This window comes from Garra rufa, chromosome 10, assembly GCF_049309525.1.
Source record: "Garra rufa chromosome 10, GarRuf1.0, whole genome shotgun sequence".
In the NCBI taxonomy this organism is placed as follows: domain Eukaryota; kingdom Metazoa; phylum Chordata; class Actinopteri; order Cypriniformes; family Cyprinidae; genus Garra; species Garra rufa.
The window spans coordinates 43,165,000-43,185,748 of record NC_133370.1 but is presented as its reverse complement, the minus strand read 5'-3'; the positions used below and the strand labels follow the sequence as shown (position 1 = coordinate 43,185,748).

Genomic DNA, 20,749 nt, shown 5'->3' with positions numbered 1-20,749 from the left:
TTAATATTTAAATTGTTTGATGATCTGAAACATTAAAGTGTGTCAAACATGCAAAAAATAAAAAATCAGGACACTTTTTCACACCACTGTATATCACTAAACATGTTAAAAATGCTTTTAGTGATTAAATATTGCATGTTACGGAAGCCTTGATTTATTAAATCTATCAGTATGACCTATGCTAATATGTGACCCTGGACCACAAAACCAGTCATAAGGGTCAGTTTTTTTAAATTGAGATTTATACATAATCTGAAAGCTGAATAAATAAGCAAACATGTTTGGCTTGTTAGGATAGGACAACAGTTGGTCGAGATACAACTATTTAAAAATCTAGAATCTAATGGTGCAAAAAAATCTACATACTGATCATACATACCTTCGAAGTTGTTCAAATTAAAGTTTTAGCAATGCATATTACTAATCAAAAATTACATTTTGATATATTTACTGTAAGAAAATTTATAAATATCTAATGGTTTTGTGGTGTAAGGTCACATATTTTATTGCTTAAATATTAAAAATATCTATATCTATATATCGATATAAAAGTGTCTCCTATAAAAGTGTCACCCTGTTTTGGGTTGACATAATGAACAGAAAGAATGCAAAACAACTAGAAAAGAAAGCACTATAAACAACTATAAAAGAAGGCATCTAAGCTGACAGAAAAATAGGCCACAGAGCGGCACGGTTAAGAGGAACTGGGGGAAATGACATTGGGCCTTTTGCCAGAGGGTTGCGAAGGGTGTCTGACGACACATTCACAATAGAATAAAAAGCTGTCAAAGCCCTTGGTAGAAGAGCCTAGCAACTATCACCTCCTCTTACGTGTGTGTGTGTGTGTGTGTGTGTGTGTGTGTGTGTGTGTGTGTGTGTGTGTGTGCGTCTGTGTGTGTGTGTGCGTGTGTGTGTGTGTGTGGTAATAGGCTGGTATTGCAAGAGTCTAGTTACTGCTGGAAATGCAGCATCATCATAAGTGCCGTCTAGAGGGCAGAAACTCTACAGGGAATTTGAGAACACAATAGTGGCGTTTTTTTTTTTTTTTTTTTTTTTTGTACGTTTTCTGAAATTGTGAATAGCGTCTACCCATGAAAAACTCACCACTGTGCCGATGGGGTGTTGTTGATGGTTACTAAGCTGTTCTGTGTAATTGCTAGAATGTTGCTAGGGTGATCTGAGTGATTGCTTACAGGTCCAAGTTAAAAAGAGGTTAGTAGAGCTGTGGAAATACTAAAAACCCTACTCATTTTCTCTACAGAGAATTTTTTATTTTTAAACAATAATGCATTAAATCTCTAAAGACAAGCCAACTATAAGATATACAGTCAAACCAAAAATTATACGTGAGAATAGCAAAATAAAGTAAACTGTATCATATTATACACAAAAATTCTTCATACAGAGGACTACCAGTAAAATTGATAAAACTTTGGGACTTTGGGAATAAATTTAGACATATTTAGATTTCGTGTTTTTCTTTAATTTGCTCATTTTAAATTTTACCCCACAGTCTGAACAAAATTAAGCAATGCTTGCTAATTGGTCTATAAAGTTTTGATTTTTTTTTGTGCAAATACTGTCATACTAACAGTTGTCTGAATTTTTTGTTCTGACAAAGTTTAACTCTGAGTTCTTGTCATGTTTTATTACCATTTTCTAAACTATAGCGAATAAACTGTGAGAAATGTTGAAGGTATCTGAATAAATTTAGGTTTGACTGTAAGCTTGTTAAACAACTATAAAGTTTGGGATCAGTAAGATTTTTTCTTAAAGAAGGCTTTTCAGCTCATCAAGGCTGCATTAATTTGATTAAAAATACAGAAACAACTGTAAATTTGTGAAATATTATTGCAATTTATAATAGTGGCTTTCTATTTTAATAAACTCTAAAATAGAATTTATTCCTGTGATGCAACACTAAATTTTCAGCATCATTACTCCATTACTTCAATCATTCTAATATGTTAATTTATTATCAATGTTGGAAACAGTTGTGCTGCTTCATATTGTTTTTGAAACCTGTGATACTTCTTCAGGATTCTTTGATGAATACAATTTTAAATCTTTTTTTAATTATGTAATTCCTCTCTGAGCTTGTTGGTTTGGTTTATAGCTTAGATATCCTAATGTCAAAATTTAAGGGGTAAATACTTCTAGAACCAAAGCTGCAGGAAAAGGAGGCAGTCTAAAGGTATAATGCTACAGGAGTTATGCACTTACTGTAATTGTAATACATAAATTTGGTCACACTTTATTTTAAGGTCCACTTCTCACTATTAACTATTAGCGATGACTTTTGCATTTGCTGCTTATAAATAGTTGGTAAGATATTAAATATGGCCGTGCAGAATGAGACATTAATATGTAAACCTGGACCACAAAACAGTCATAAGGGTCAATTTTACATCATTATCATCACCTGAAGGCTGAATAAATAAGCTTTCCATTGAAGTAAGGTTTGTTAGAATAGGACAATATTTGGTCAAGATACAACTTTTTGAAAATCTGGAATCTGAGGGTGCAAAAAAATCTCCTTTAAAGAAGTCACCTTTAAAGTTGTCCAAATGAAGTTCCTAGCAATGCATATTATTAATAAAAAATTAAGTTTTGATATATTTACGGTAGGAAATGTAAACAAAATATCTTCATCAAACCTGATCTTTATTAATATCCTAATGATTTTTGCCATAAAAAAAATATTTTTGGCTATTGCTACAAATATGCTACTTATGACTGGTTTTGTGGTCCAGGGTCACATATGCTTTAAATAAACAGTGAAAATGCTAGTACTATGCATTGTTGATAGTAAAAACAGGTCTTTAAAAATAAAGTGTTACCAACAACACTTAAATATAAAAATGTGGATTTAACAGTAATATGTACACCCATTGATCCTAGTGGCAAATACACTCATGAAGGGGTTTTGACTTCAATAAAAACTCACAGTAAGACTCATTTAAAGCAAGGATCCAGCCAGACAAGGTTGCAAACGCTGAGTCTTACCAGGTATGAGACACAGCCACTGTGAAGCGTCTGCGTTGGCGGAGTGTTTTATTCACCACCAGCTTTCTGAACATGCCTGGGGAGTTTTGGGGCGCGTCGCTTGCACCAGCTGCGAGCTCTTTCACATCAGACTGACAGCCTGTGTCCAAACTGATCTCCATCCTCTGACTGACAGGGCTAATGTCAGCATCTTGTTTTAAATCCATGAGGAAGTGTCATACGCAGAGGTCTGTTAAAGCCTGCAATCCGGCGGTTTGGCTGTAGAAGTGTGTGTTGAGGTTCTGTGTAGGCCGAACTCTCTTTCACATTCATTCTCTGTCACTATCTGCTTCAGTCCTACCCTTTCCCCTCTATCCTCCCCTATTGCCTACTCCTCAGGCCTCTGCCCAGCAAACCCTCCCCTCCCCAGAGTCGCCTTTCTGGAATGTTCTTGGAGTCTCTGCTTAACCCAGTTTAGATGGAGCATGAACCTGATACGGATAGACAGGTGCGGATGGAGAGGTGACGTGAAGTCAGACATTTCTTAATACTTGGCAGCAAACAGCAATGTGTCTTGACTGACAACATTTGATCGATTCACCAAAATCAGGTGTAAATGTGGCCTACATGAACTAGGGGCGAGAATCTTCAGGCACTTCACGATTCGATCCGATTTCCATTCTGGGAGCCACGACACGATTTCAAAACGATTCTTTATCTACATTTTTTCCTTAATTAATTCTTCTGCTGTGCAAATACATCTTTACAACTTTACATTTTAACAAAATGTAAAATAGTCGTTTCTGTGCTTCTTGTTTATATCTCTGTATGTCAGTACTGGATCTTCACTGGTTTCACGATTCAATTTAATTACGATTTTCATTATCAACTAAATATCACAATGCGTCAAATTCTTAGTTTTCAATATTACTGCACATGGCTACATTTTTATATACATTTTATATCAAATTTATTGTGTTTTTTTTATATATATATGAGCAGGCTATTTTTACCTATTAAAACAATTACTTATTTAAAATAAGTGTTCTTTAAGTATCCGAAAGTTTACAGACAATAGTTATTGTTTTTTCTTTTTTCCTCAGCATTATTGCCGTTTGATTACTACTGATGAGATCATAGACATTTAATATTTTTGTCTTGTTTCTAGTCAAAATATCTAAAAATTCTTTAATTAAGATGCATTTACTAGATAAACAAAATTACATAAGATATTTAGTCTTGTTTTAAGCAAAATGCAGTTAATTTAGTTTCCCCCCCTGGAAACAAGTAAAATTATCTGCCAGTGGGGTAAGTAAAATATTTTTTTATATACCCCACTGGCAGATAATTTTACTTCTTTTAAGCAAAATGCACTTAATTTAGTTTTTTTCCCCCATGGAAACAAGACTAAATATCTTACGCCATTTTTCTTTTCTAGTAAATGCATCTTAATTTAAGAATTTTTAGATATTCAGACTAGAAACATAACAAAAATACTAAGCAAGATAAGCCTTTTTTTTGCAGTGAACAGGCTGCATTTAAACTTAGCATGAGTTTCAAACGGCATAAATGAAAGCATATCTAAAGTCAAACATGGCTGGTGAAAGCACAAAGCACTGTCAAGCAATGCGCACGTGTCTCACAGTGCAAATTCTGTGCAATGAAGCCCGCCACATATATAGCGCGCACACGTGCCATATGCGGGGGAAAAAACAAGCCCAGAATTGATTCTGAAATATTTAGAATCGATTCAGAATCGTTTAAGAGAGAATCGTGATGCATCGGAGAATCGATTTCCCCCCCCACCCCTAATGTGAACTGGACTTGATGTGGTTTCAGACATATTAGATGCCATAACCACTGGGTCACATTATTTAATATTATTGTTTAGGATTATTTAGGGGTTAAATGATGACGTATAATTTGAATAATAATTAGGGTTTCTGCAGGTTATATGGAGGTAAATTTTAGTTTTTGGGCCTTTTTGGGTACTTTTAGATGACAGGACAGTGGATATTGACTAGAAAGTGTGGGACGCGGAGGATCAGCAAACGACCCTGGGTGGAGATTCGAACCCAGGTTGGCCAAAGGCACAATTGCAACCAGATCTCAAGATGAAAATGTACCTGTTGGAACTTGATGAGATGCAGTTCTGACTTGAAATGTCTGTTGAGGGGTGTTATAAGTATAATGCTCCGTGACGTTTTAAAATAACATATAATCTGCACTACACCTAAACCTACCTGATAGTATGAACAAAAGTGTATGTGTAATAAAAAAACACATTCGCAAGCATGCCATTTTAACTAGTTTTTTATTTCTTTCATCACAAATTATGTTTTTTTTTTTATGGGATTCGTACCCAAGGATTCTGCATCCTAAGTATGATTCCGTGCTGGCCGAGCTACCGAGCAAGCTTGTTATGGCCAGAAAGTGAAACATATGGAGCTGTAATCAGAACTGTGTATGAAAATGATTACAAGTGCTTTCTGTTTTACCTCTAGTGTTCATTTCTGTTGAAAACTGCAGTGTGTCACACCCCATGGACTGTATGTTTGGTTTCTCCCATTGTCTCCCCCCCGGTGGACTGTCTGGTTGTTTTGTCCCTATGCCCATATTTGGTTTTCCTGTTAATCAATGTCCCATCACCTGTCTTTGTAATTAGCACCCCTTTATAAGATTGTTTGATTTCTGAGGTTTTTTTTTTTTTGTTTTGTTTTTTTGTTTTTTGTCTGGCTGCAATGTTGCCTACTGTGGGCATGTGTGATCCAGTCTCCCTGTCTGTTTGTTACCCTGCCTGAGGATTTTTTAAAGACTTTGCATTTACTTCTACGACGTGTTGCACCTTCCTACACGCATCGTGACACAGTGATATGTACTTATTGGAATGTATTTAGCATCTTGTGAAAAAGTTTCCACAGGTACGTTTTTGTCATGAGATGAGGTAGCACAATTGCTAACCACTAATCTATAGGCTATAGGTTAGATGGTTCTGAGAAAAATAGTCACACTTGTATTTTTTGTAGTAAAAAATGACCACAAAGGAAATGAATGTGTGAAGTGAATTTCTCTAGTGGAACCGCTTGGTGTCCGTTGAGATTTTTGAAATTTGGAACATAACTTTAGATTTATGGCTTTGATTTTCTTGCAGTTTTAGAGTAAAACTTGTTTTGGAAAATATATATTTCATATAAAATAAATACAATTTAAACTTTTACTTTTTAAAGTTTGTTCACATTAGCAACAATCTGCCAAGTGTATTCTTTAAAAAGAGAACAAACTTAAGTCCAAAGCATTTAAGACTTAAAAAAGTTTACAGTGCATACGTAAGTATTCTCAGCGCTTCACTTTTTACACATTTTGTTGTTACAGCCTTATTATTAAATGTATTATTTTCCTCAAAATTCTACAAACAATACCCCATAATGTCAACATTAAAGAAGTTTGTCTTAAATCTTTTTTAAATTTATATATATATAAAAAAAAATGTACACTATATTGCCAAAAGTATTGGGACACCCCGTTCTAATGAACAGGTTTGACTACCGTAGTCATTTCCATGGGTGCAAATCCTAATGTTTAAGCATATAATGATATTCTAGGGGATTGTGTTCTTCTAATTTGATAGCAACAGCTTTGACAGGACCCTTTTCTATTCGAACATGACAATGCCTCTGTGAATAAGGCAAGGTTCAAGAAGAAATTGATTCAATCAGTGTGGAAGAACTTGACTGGTCTGCATAAAGCAGTTCTAATCCCAGCTGAACACCTCCGGAGTGACTTTAAATGCAGACTTTGAGCCAGAAACTCATCACTAAACACCAATGACTTGAAACTACACTGTAAAACTTTGCTGTAAATTTAAAGGCAAATTTCACAGTATTGCACTGTATTTTTTTTAAACCAATATGAGACTGTATATTTAACAGAAAGGCTGTAAATTTACAGTAGTTTTCTGTTTTCAGCAAGCAAAATTCGTAATACAGTATAAGGCTGTAAATGTTGCATTATGGGATTGCAGCAGGGAACACCTGCTGTTAACAAGCTGCATCACTGAAGAAACACAAGAACTACAACTGATTTCAGCCACAGGTGAAATCAACTGAAATAAAATAAGTCATTCAATCTCTCAAGATCTGAATAAACAACTCCACAAACAGCTTTACCAGTCAATACTGACCAGACTGACTTCACTGAATGTCTACAGAAGCACTGATTAAAAAAATTAGCAGAGGTTTAAAAGTTATTTTATTGGTCAAAACAAATAAATAGAAAAAAAAAACATGACGTTACCATATCTGTGGTCAAGGTTTGCTTTAGTTGGGTTCTTGACCCTTTTAGTAACTTAATATAAATTTACTTCTAAGCAATTGCGTATTGCTGAATCAAGTGCTTGAAGTAATCTTATTTATAACTTGTGTGAACATCATGAAGTGGCCTTCCTAGCTTGTTTATGGACAGACATTCAATGACTCCTCAACTGTAAAAAGAGGTCCTATTAAACAAATATCACCATATTGTATCATTGTAGAAAATAAAGAGCTTCATTAACTCAGACTTTCAGAAATAAACACTTATCATACCATCCTCAACGGTGGTGACAATAATTATTCATTCTGCAGTGCATGATGGGAGTTTTTGCTGTTATTACCCAGCATGCATTGCAACATGAAGTGTTTTATTAATTGTTACCATTGATGTGATTCATGTATGTGTATGTGTCCAAAGAACATGGTTTTTTTTAAGCTTTATATGGATTATAAAACGTGCAGCACGATTATTATTTGCTGACTGCAGTTCCTCAAGATTAGTTACACACAATCACAAGGCATGTATGGAAAAACAATTATTTCAAATGTTAACAGTACAGTTCATTATAGCTGTCTCAACAGATAAGATCAGTTAAAACAGCCTTAAAGTGAAGTATTAAACATTGCCAGTTCAATACCACATGCATTGTTAATGCAGAGATCTAACACATCTAGTGAATAGTCAGGACCCAAACTGCAAACGTTGATCTCCATGAAGGTGACATCATTTTAATCAAAACATTATTTTTCCATAAGAGCTCCGATAGACGTGTGACAGAAATAAAGTCAGTCTGGTTAGTAATGATTTATTGTGGTCTATATGACCCCGATCGACGTTTCCTTGATTAAAAAAAAGGGTTCCCTTCATCTGAGAGGAAAAATATTTTGTGACTTTTCCTACATAATCTGTCTATACACACACACAAAAAACGGGCTTGATTCAATTGTTCTGAAGGTATGTAATTTTTTTTTTTTACTAATCTGGTCTTCGGGGTCAATATGACCCCACATTGAAATGAATGGGAAATTTAAAAAAAACTCAATATTTTTTCTTCATTTGTCAAAAAAAATCTATAAATCCGGCATAAATCAAAACATTCACACACAGAAACGAAGGCCTACTACTAGAGCATAAATGTGATGTAGAAAAGACATGCTCACTCACACACACACACGCACACACACACAAACACAAACACAGACAAACAAACACACACTTACATATGCACCCATGTATTCTCTCACTCTCTCTCTTTCTCTCTCTCTCTCTCACACACACTCACACACACATGCACACACACTCTGACTCCAAGTCTTGTCCTTTAGGTGTGTTTTAGGTGACATTTAGGTGGCATTTTTCTGTCAAATTTCTGTGGCATTATGTAAAAATAGACATTTCAAAATGCACCAAAACTACAAAAATTCTACTATTTGAAAAAAAATTATAATTTTAAATGTCCTTTCTTATGTTTATATATAAATAAATTCAAAAAATGTATTTCAAAAGTTGTAATACAACAGTTGGCTACATGCAGTAAAATGAATGGCTCTCTATTGGCCTCTGCTGGTCAAAACTATTTATTTCTTAAACTGAAAAGAATTAAGGTTTATCTCTAACCAGGAGATGGCGTACTTCTACACATAACACCTAGATCAATATCCAAAAATAATTTAAATTAAATTTAGATCATAATTTAATTGAATTTTTCATAAAAAATTTAAATTTCATAGGCAAGCTTATGGTGTAGTTGAGGAATTGTGTGGTAAATAGGTACAAAAGTACTTCATATCTCCCAAAACACAGCATTAATGAATAGATGAGAAGTAAACAAAAAAAAAAATATATTATTTGTATAATTAAAAATGTATATTTTTTGTATAATTTCTCTATCAATTGTTGGGGTCATATTGACCCCAAAGACCAAATTGATGAACTGGAAATGAAGACCTTATTAGGGTTAATCAGATCTTAAGAGATTTAATGAATTATTTATTTTATTTCTGTTGATTTCATCTGTGGCTGAAATCTGTTGTAGTTCTTGTGTTTCTTCAGGGACGTAGCTTGTTAACAGCAGGTGTTCATCATTAATGCTCAATCATCATTTAATTGATGAGATCATTTTCTAATTAACTTGAACTCTGCTTCAGTGTTAATTTAACTATTTAGAGAGGGACCAAATGTTCTCTGAACAGAGTTGATTTTACTGTGCGGCTCTTGAGAAATAAACATGTTAAATTCTAAGACCTTTGTTTTCTATTACCATTTGAGACTACTGATATGGAAAAAATTTACAAATTTTCTTGTTTTAGGAAAAAATATATTCTGTGTAGAAATACAATTTAATGCAATATATAACACATTGTATAGATTGCTGCCAGAATGTAAATTGAAATAGAAAAGTTTTACAGTACATACTGTAAACAAAAATTTAATTGCAGCATGATACTGGCGACTACAGTACAATACTGTAAATGTAGTTTACAGTTGTGGTTCTGTAAAAAAAACAGAATGTGGCTGGCAACCCAGCTGCCAGTATTATACAGTAAATTTACAGGGGAAAGTTCTACAATGAACAGCACTCTCTCCACCCTCAATACCACGACTGAGGTGAGTCCCTTGAGCAAGGCACCGAGCCCCCAACTGCTCCCCGGGCGCCTCGACAATAACAAACCACTGCTCCGGGTGTTTGTTCACTACCGTGTTGCGTGCTTGGATGGGTTAAATGCAGAGCACAAATTCTGGGTATGTGTCACCATACTTGGCCTCACATCACCCCCTTTCCTTTCCTTGTAATGTTATAAAATCGTGTGGAATAACAGTATAATTCAATACTTAATAAAGTCATGCTGCCAGAATTTAAATTAAAATGGAAAAGTTTTACAGTACACACTTTAAACAAAAAATAAATGATACTGTATATGTAGTTTACAGTTGTGGCTCTGTAAAAAAACAGAATGTGGCTGGCAACGAAGCTGCCAGTATTATACTGTAAATTTACAGGGAAAAGTGTACAGTGTACACTGCCAAAACGACGAGATGGAAATACAATTTTTTAAATTCATGAATTGTTTCCATCTTTATTGCCACAGTTTTGGAAGTTCTAAGAAGGGGGTGTCCCAATACTTTTGTCCATAGTGTATGTACAAGTCATTGGTGTTTGGTGATGAGTTTTTGGCTCAAGGTCTGCTTTTAAAGTCAGAGGTGTTTAGCTGAGATTAGGACTTTGCTTTCTTTGAGGCTGTGAATACTTATGTAAATGTGATTTTTTTCATTTTTTATTTATAAAACATTTCCAAAGATTTCAAACAGACTCTTTTCATGTTGTCATTATGGGGTATTGTTTGTAGAATTTGGAGGAAAATAATGACTTTAATCCATTTTGAAAAAAGGCTGTAACATAACAAAATGTGGAAACATGTAATCACTGTGAATACTTTCCGAATGCACTGTAGGTTGGAAATTTCATTTATAGGTCTAAGCTCAAAAAAATGGTTAACAGGTAACAAATGGATCATAAATAGTGTCACAAAAATATAAAGTAATAAATAAAAAGTATCAAACTAAAATATAGTTCTTGAATATCTCTGCTCCCAACCACTAGAATATAAAAATATTTCTTTACTGTACTTTCTGATGACTGCAAAAACATGATGGTCCTATTCAGTATTTTTGTCTTTTTTTCAGTGTAATGTCTTAAGATTCTTAAATCAATTATTTATTTACTTGTGAAGCAAAATTACATAAAATAAGAAGTCTTTTATGAGACACTGATCAAAATGAAGTGAAACCAATAACAAATACCTGCCAAAGGGTTTAGAAAAATCAACTAATTTCAAAGGGCTTCAAAAGTTTTCATACCCACTGGCAGATATTTCTTCTTGTTTTAAGCATAAACTCACTTTCAAGTTATATTAATCAGAAAACAAGATTTCATATACTTTACTTTGCATCTTAAGTAAATGCATCTTGATTTTTAGGGTGTTTGCAACATCTAATGCCATTACTTTATGAACTAAACTTTATGAACTGAATTAGGACTTTTTAAAACCCACAGAAAAAACCCAAATAATGTATAACCCACAAAAAATATATGAATAGATGTTCCTATGCTCAAAACAAGCATACATTTTCAGTGTTACTCAACCTCTTAATCAGTTATACAAATAACTATTTGGCTTTTGATATCATTATAGGATCCAAAAAGATAATAATCTATACTGTATCTAACACTCAAAAAGAAATATTTTTATATTTAATTGGTTAAAAAAAAAAAAAATCCAAACCTTGAATCACTTATGTGCTGGTACAATATTTAAGTGTTGTATTTGCTGGATTTAACAGTCATAACTGAGCTCACCTATCAGGTGGCACTGGTGTGATATCTATCCGCGGTGGAGTAACGAAGCCCAGTGACGTGGGTCTGGAAACGTGATCTTCTTGAGGACTGCGGGCCCTCTCTGCCTGTCTCCATGACAACGGCGGCAACACAAGGGTTCCTGAGTGGCGTCTGGGGCCTCGCCAGAGATCCACACCCAACGTAGCTCCTGAAGACGTGCATCCTGAGATGTCCTTGCTGTCCTAACATCATAAAAATAGAGCAAAAATGTCTACTATAAATTATGATCATGCACAATCAATGGACTCTTTAGGAAATTAATACATGAATAAACAAAAGTAATAATGCATGCAAAATCATGCAGTGTGGAGCACTCTATAATTAATTAATTGAATATGAAATCAAAATGGTTTTCTTAATAAATCCAGGCTTCAAGTCTTAACTCTGAATGGTTTATTAGGGTGTTATACCAAAGAACAAAACATTTCATCAAAATGTAATAGCATTCTTGGCTTCTAAATGATCAACTGCTCCTTTTAAGCTTTTAATCTAAAACCAACTGTTATATAAAATCCAATCAATTTCTGATGGATGAAAGTTGTTGAATAATAAAATGAAAGACGTCTATTATGTTCGTCAAGGCTGCATTTATTTAGATAAAAATAAGGTAAAAACAGTAATGTGAAATTACAATTTAAAAAAAAAAATTTCTATGTGAATATTTTGTAAAATGTAATTTATTCTTTTGATCAAAGCTGCATTTTCAGCATCATTACTTCAGTCACATGATCCTTCAGAAATCACACTAATGCTGATTTGATTTGGATATCAATTATTACTGTTAATAATAATTAAAATTATTGTCATGATAAAAACTGTTTTTGCTAAATAATATTTTGGTGAAACTGATTCTTTGATGAATAACGCTGTTAAATCACTAGCCAATTTGGCTTGTTACATTTCCTTCACTCATTAATTTATTGGGGAAGTTCATGCAAGCCAAATCTACGCAGGTTCAGTGCAAATACTGAACTCGTGAGACATCATGACATTATGGAGTAAATTGCAAAAAACAAACAAAACACTCCTACAGAAATGCACGCATTCACGACTAAAATGAAGTCTGGTTTAGTGCACATTTAGAGTGCGTTCTTTCACTGCATGAATCAGTCTATTAATATGCATTAAGAACGCATATTAGATCACATAATTCAAGATATGGGGCAGAAAATGTATATATTTATATCATTTCATATAGTTATAATATCACACAAAGAGTGCCATTTTTTTTTTTTTTTTACAAAAAATCAGCATGATTACAAATGTGATATTGATTTTATACAGTTCAATAAAGAAGTTCAATTACATACATTTTAGACACCACATTGGCTGTTTTTCACCAACAAAAATCATTCCAAACACAGCACTGATGATGGTTCTTTCCTGAATGAATCAACTCTTTAAATGATTCGGTTCAGTCGCAATGATTCACTTATTAACAGTGACTTACTGAGTTTCAATTTCAAATTTAAAGTATCTTTTCATTTTTAAAATAATTTCAAATATCACTATTCAACGTTTGATGTTTAAAATATCAAAACATTATTTATGCATTACTGCAGGTTAAAGCATTCCATGTCCCTCTGGGCTTCATTAAACTGTGTGTAAATACATCTAAATGGCACTTTAGAATGCAACTTCTGAAAAGATAAATTTTATTGATACTGATTTTATTTGTTTGGTAACAGCCTAAATGTATTATTATTATAATTGAATGATTAAATGTAAGAATTTCACTCAAAAGATGATACACACTAAAAAAAAATGGCTTTTTAAAGGTAAAAATCAATTTAAACTTATTGGAAAAGATTAATTTCTATCACTGCAGTGAACTGGCCACAGAATATGAAGAATATCAAAGAATTCAGGAGTCAGTTGTCCACGCACAATAACACATTCCGCATAATATTGTCTAATTATCTTTATCAATAGCGTTATTGATAACATCCCAGAAAATATTGAGATTTTTGTCAATATCACACACCCCTAGTACTGACACCAAATGATTTGAAACGGTCGCTTTGTCACGTCCGCCATAGACAACCTCAAGCTCTTGGTTTATTTCCTTTTTTTTTTTTTTTTTTTGGCTAGTAGAAGTTATGAATGGCCGGTAACTTAAAAATTTAGCAGCTAAATTGGCTGGTGAGTGAAAAAGTTCATTTCAATCCCTGATTATAAATGCTTTTAATGACACGTTTTATTAATTTAATGTATCCTTGTTAAAAGTATTAGTATTAGTTTTTAAATCTTATATACACCAAACTTTTTAATTAATCAGCAGCAAATCAACATATTAGAATGATTTCTGAAAGATCATGTGACACTGAAGACTGGAGTAATGATGCTGAACATTTTTTTCAACTTTGATCACAGGAATAAATTGCATGCAAATATATATTAAAATAGAAAACAAATATTTTAAATATTACACAATATTACTGATTTTACTGCATTTCTAATCAAACAAATGCAGCTTTGGAGAGCTTTCGACCAGTAGTGTATACAGTGGTGTGAAAAAGTGTTGGCCCCCTTCCAGATTTTATTTATTTTTTGCATGTTTGTCACTTTAATGTTTCAGATCATCAAACAAATTTAAATATTAATCAAAGATAACACAAGTAAACACAACATGCAGTTTTTAAATGAAGGGTTTTTTTATGAAGGGAAAACTAAATCCAAACCCACATGGCCCTGAGTGTTTGCCACCTCCCTCCCCTCCCCGTTAAAACATAACTGTAGTTTATCACACCTGAGTTCAGTTTCTCTAGCCACACCCAGGCCTGATTACTGCCACACCTGTTCGCAATCAAGAAATCACTTAAATAGGACCTGCCTGACAAAGTGAAGTAGACCAAAAGAAATTCAGGATCAAATGAGAAAGAAAGTAATAGAGATCTATCAGTCTGGAAAAGGATATAAAGCCATTTCTAAAGCTTTGAGACTTCAGCGAACCACAGTGAGAGCCATTATCCACAAATGGTGAAAACATGGAACAGTGGTGAACCTTCCCAGGTGTGGCCGGCCGACCAAAATTACCCCAAGAGCGCAGCGACGACTCATCCAAGAGGTCACAAAAGACCCCAAAACAACATCTAAAGAACTGCAGGCCTCTGTTGCCTCAGTTAAGGTCAGTGTTCATGACTCCACCATAAGAAAGAGACGGCAAAAATGGCCTGCATGGCAGAGTTCCAAGACGAAAACCGCTGCTGAGCAAAAAGAACATAAAGGCTCGTATCAGTTTGCCAGAAAACATCTTGATGATCCCCAAGACTTTTGGGAAAATACTCTGTGGACTGACAAGACATAACTTTTTGGAAGGTGTGTGTCTCATTACATCTGGCGTAAAAGTAACACAGCATTTTAGAAAAAGAACATCATACCAACAGTAAAATATGGGGGTGGTAGTGTGATGGTCTGGGGCTGTTTTGCTGCTTCTGGACCTGGAAGACTTGCTGTGATAAATGGAACCATGAATTCTGCTCTCTACCAAAAAATTCTGAAGGACAATGTCTGGTCAATTGTTGGTGACCTCAAGCTGAAGTGAACTTGGGTTCTGCAGCAGGACAATGATCCAAAATCCACCAGCAAATCCACATCTGAATGGCTGAAGAAAAACAAAATGAAGACTTTGGAGTGGCCTAGTCAATGTCCTGACCTGAATCCTATTGAGATGCTGTGGCATGACCTTAAAAAGGAGGTTCATGCTTGAAAACCCTCCAATGTGGCTGAATTACAACAATTCTGCCAAGATGAGTGGGCCAAAATTCCTGCACAGCGCTGTAACAGACTCATTGCAAATTATCGCAAATGCTTGATTGCAGTTGTTGCTGCTAAGGGGGGCCCAACCAGTTATTAAGTTTAGGGGGCAAACACTTTTTAACACAGGGCCATGTGGGTTTGGATTTTGTTTTCCCTTCATAATAAAAAACTCCATTAAAAAAAGTGTGACAAACATGCAAAAGAATAAAAAAAAATCAGGAAAGGGGCCAACACTTTTTCACACCACTGTATGTACATTACATTTTCAAATTTTCTGTAAAAATATATTCTATGCAGAAGCAGGAAATTGTTGAAGCATGCATCAATTGATTCATCATTTCCATGAAAAATTAAAATGTGCTTATTACACAAAAATATTTTTACAAACACACAAGTGTGGGGACCTGTACTGGACTTTGTCAATCAGCTTGGCCCATAAATCACGTTGTTATCTTGGTTTGTTCAGGTTGATGTCAATGAAGTAGCTTTGGCTGATGTACGGCACTCTAGGGAGTGAACGTCTCATTTACGCTACATGACTGATATAGAGCCCTGTTCAGTTTCTCCTGCTCCAGCGTGTTGACTCTATCTCCTGACAGTTCTTTATAGATACAGCGTGTTTAACGGCTTGCTCCTTCACTGTGATTGCATATCACTGTCAGTGCAGCCGCTGGACAACATCCTTTCTTAACAGCCTATAGCAGAAGACTGAATATATCAGCACAAAATATGTTTATAGCTCAATTAGAATTGCCCAGAAGAGGGGAGTGTTACCAGGAATTCCTCGAGCGCAGCTTGTAGATTGGGAAAGCGAACTGATGAGAAACAACATATTGAGAACTAAGGAAGAGAGAGAAAACAGCTACTGTTTCTGTCTGACTTGTAGAGTATCAACGTGAGTTTAGGATTGGCTATAATTCTGGGAAATGTATTGACACTTTGATGGAGAGCTGTATCAGAAAGCAATGGCAGTAATTGGGTGAATCTCATGAAACCTGTCTAGAACAAGCCTGGCTCATATTTCATCCCGAAGCCAGAGGAAACAGACAAATAAATTAGATTTTACATGAAGAAAACTCTATTACAGAAACATTGAGGGTAATTCTCATCCAAATTCTTATTACTGTAATGTTTGTTTTAGTTTTTAGAATTTCCAATTTAACAGTCAGCAAGCAAAATGTATTCTTTTATTATGTATATTATGTATTGTACTAGAATTTTATTATACAAATGTGACCCTGGACCACAAAACCAGTCTTAAGTAGTATGGGTATATTTGTAGCAATAGCAAACAATACATTGTATGGGTCAAAATTATTGATTTTTCTTTTATGAGAAAAACCATTAGGATATTAAGTAAAGATCATGTTCCATCTGTAAATATATCAAAACCTAATTTTTGATTAGTAATATGCATTGCTAAGAACTTAATTTAAACAACTTTAAAGGTGATTTTCTCAATATTTTGATGTTTTTGCACCAAATAGTTGTATCTCAGCCAAATAGTGCCCTTTAATTTTGTCAATTTAAAAATATTGACCCTTATGACTGATTTTGTGGTCCAAGGTCACATATTAAAAATATGGTAAAAACAGTAATATTGTGAAATATTATTACATTTTAAAATAGATGTTTTCTATTTTAATATATTTTAAAATGTAATTTATTTCTGTGATGCAAAGCTGAATTTTCAGCATCATTACTCCAGTCTTCAGTGTCACATGATCCTTCAGAAATCATTCTAATATGCTGATTTGCTGCTCAATTATTTTCAGTCATTATTGGTTTAAATATTATATATCAATATTATCATGTTGAAAACAGTTCATTCATTTATGCATTCATTTAAAAAAATGATAATGTAATGAATAAATAAATGTATGAATTAAATAATTAATTATTAAGAATACAACAACGATTTACACGACTTGACATACAAATAATGTCACAATAAAAAAAAAAAAGTTATAGTCCTAAAATAGGATTTTGTAATATAATATAATATAATATAATATAATATAATATAATATAATATAATATAATATAATATAATATAATATAATATAATATAATATAATATAATATATGTTATACAGTGAAATTAAAAGCATTAATATAATATAATATAATATAATATAATATAATATAATATAATATAATATAATATAATATAATATAATATAATATAATCTTGGTCTATCTTGAACAATGTGTTATACAGTGAAATTTAAACCACTAAAACAAAATGTTTTTAACTGGGCAGCAGTGAAAGGTCATAGAAAAAAATGGCTTCATATAGATGAGAAGGCCCAGTTAATTAATGAAGGGGAAATTAATTGAAAGGAAAGGGCAATCCCATGAGAAGTGTATAAAGGATCATCTAATAATCATGTCACGCTTTACAGATGTTACAGCCATTGCAATACAAGCGACGTCTCCTCGGCTCAGCTCAGATAGCATTAAAGCCCTGAAGGCTGCTACGCACTGGACTGAATGAGAAAAACAAGAGGTCGAGAGAGAAAATAAGATATTTTCATTGACTGAATTGAGGGAAACATGGTGAAGAAGGATAAGGCTGTCCACAGAGATTGATCCAATAAATAAATAAGTAAACAAATACATAAAAGAGAAATAACGATATACATGGACGTATGTCCAGAGACCGGCCGATCGCTGGGAGGACCGGTTACCATGGCAACCACTCTGACTCCTTTAATGATGAGTATGATTGAGGGTTAAGCTACAAGGCTTGACGGTAAACACGAACGGCCAGAGCTCAGGGAGGGGAGGATGGGGTCTTGGGGGGTTCGGATATGACTGGAAAGCCAATGCTTGGCTTCCTTTGGACCTCACAAAATCCACTTCAAGTATTTAAAGTGGAACAAAATGCGGCTGCCCATTAAGAGTGGAATAATGGTGTTACTTTAAGCCCTGCAGTTTGGGGAAACAGCTAATGCACGAATCAATAAAGCCCTAAGAGATCATGAGCATCAGACAAACAGACTCTCTCCTGTAGCTTAGAGAAACAGATGGACAGCATGTCCTCTATGTTCCCCTGCCTTCCTGCGGTCATATGCCTCTGAGTCAATGACAGTCACAGCGCACACCCTTCTGCCTCACATTCACAGCAATAAAACCAGGCTACAAATCTTTCAATATCTGTCAAGTGAGACAAATAATTGTTTGTTCTTCAAAACACACATTGCATAAGGAGCTGTAGATATTATCATGAGTGATGCATTGCGATGGAAAAAGAATCTAGTAACCAGAATATCACATGGGCTTTTCACACTATAAAATTGTTTCACACTGTACATTGGACTAGTGTCCTATTTTTGCATATTAAAAAAAATGTCAATAACATTGATTGGACAAATACAGCTCGCGGCAGACATGTGACCTGTTTGTTCATCTGCAAAAATGTCTACTCTGGCTGTTAACAAAAAATATGGACTCGTATCAGTTGACCTTCACCGCCATTTTCAGTTTTCTCTCGGATGCTGAAACCAAATACACAGTGCAAGAGTTGCACAAATGCACAAATATTTAAAGTGTACATAGTAAAAAATAAAAATAAAAATGCAAGCTGTGGTTGCCAGAAAATCACTACAAAAACTACAGTGACAATGTATCAGCTATTACAGGATGGCATATTTCTTATTAGCGCTAGGTTTTGACACAATTCAGTTTGTTTCAGATTCAAAACCTTGTGATTTGATTAATTTTTCGATTTGATTTGATTAAATTCGATTCAATATTATGAAAGCAGGTACAGTACATGCAGCATATTGGATATTAGGGATGGGTTTTGACACAAATTTCACGATTCTATTTGATTCTGATTCAAAAGCTTTCGATTCGATTAAATTTCTAATTCGATTCGATTCAAAATTGATTTTTTTGGATATATATCAGGCACATTACATGCAGCTTATTGCTTATTAAGGATGGGTTTTAACACACAATTCACAGTTTCACAATTTGATTTGATTTTGATTCAAAAGCTTGAGATTTAATTCAAATTTCGATTTGATTCATTTCGATTCAATACCGTTTATTTTAGATATACAGTATATCAGGTACAGTACATGCAGCATATTGGATATTTGTGCTGGGTTTTGACACTAATTTCACAATTCAATTTGTTTTTTGATTCACAAGCTTGCATTTCGATTCAATTTTCGATTTGATTCAATTCGATTTAATATCGATTATTTTGGATATAGATCAGGTACAGTACATGCAGCATATTGGATATTTGTGCTGGGTTTTGACACTAATTTCACAATTCAATATGTTTCTGATTTACAAGCTTGCGATTCAATTCAATTTCTAAATCGATTCGATTCAATATTGATTATTTTGGATATATATCAGGTTCAGTACAAGCAGCTTATTGGTTATTAGGGCTGGGTTTTGACACAAATTTCACGATTCTATTTGATTCTGATTCAAAAGCTTGCGGTTCGATTCAATTTCTGATTTGATTTGATTCAATATTGATTAATTTTGATATATATCAGGTATAGTACACGCAGCATATTAGATATTAAGGATGGGTTTTGACACAAATTTCATGATTCTATTTTATTCTGATTCAAAAGCTTTCGATTCGATTAAATTTCTAATTCGATTCGATTCAAAATTGATTTTTTTGGATATATATCAGGTACATTACATGCAGCTTATTGCTTATTAAGGATGGGTTTTAACACACAATTCACAGTTTCACAATTTGATTTGATTTTGATTCAAAAGCTTGAGATTTAATTCAAATTTCGATTTGATTCATTTCGATTCAATACTGATTATTTTAGATATACAGTATATCAGGTACAGTACATGCAGCATATTGCTTATTAAGGATGGGTTTTGACACACAACTCACAATTTCACAATTCGATTTGATTCTGATTCAAAAGCTTGCAGTTCAATTCAAGTTCTGATTCAATTCTATTTAATATTGATTATTTTGGATATATATCAGGTACAGTATGCAGCATATTGCTTATTAAGGATGGGTTTTGACACAATTCACAATTCAATTTGATTCAGATTCAAAAGCTTGTGATTTGATTTAATTTCTGATTCGATTCGATTCGATTCAATATTGATAATTTTGGATATATATCAGGTAAAGTACATTTAGCATACTGGTTAGTAAAGATGGGTTTTGACACAAATTTCACAATTCAATTTGATTCTGATTTCAACACTTGCAGTTCGATTAAATTTCCGCTTCAAATAAATATTGATTATTTTGAATAAATATTAGGTACAGTATATGCGGCATATTGG

At 33.7% G+C, this 20,749-nt stretch overlaps 1 protein-coding gene across 2 annotated transcripts in view; it reads right to left on the bottom strand.

Moving 5' to 3' along the window:
• Positions 1 to 20,749, bottom strand: part of pde4bb (phosphodiesterase 4B, cAMP-specific b) — a 128,145-nt gene that overhangs the window by 68,166 nt on the left and 39,230 nt on the right. Inside the window, exon 3 of one of the 2 annotated variants that reach the window (XM_073849893.1) lies at positions 11,654 to 11,874. In XM_073849893.1, coding sequence (XP_073705994.1) covers positions 11,654 to 11,874 — 221 coding nt within the window. Of the gene's footprint in view, positions 1 to 3,006; positions 3,334 to 11,653; positions 11,875 to 20,749 lie in introns of those variants that run through there. The other variant, XM_073849894.1, reaches the window with a different exon arrangement.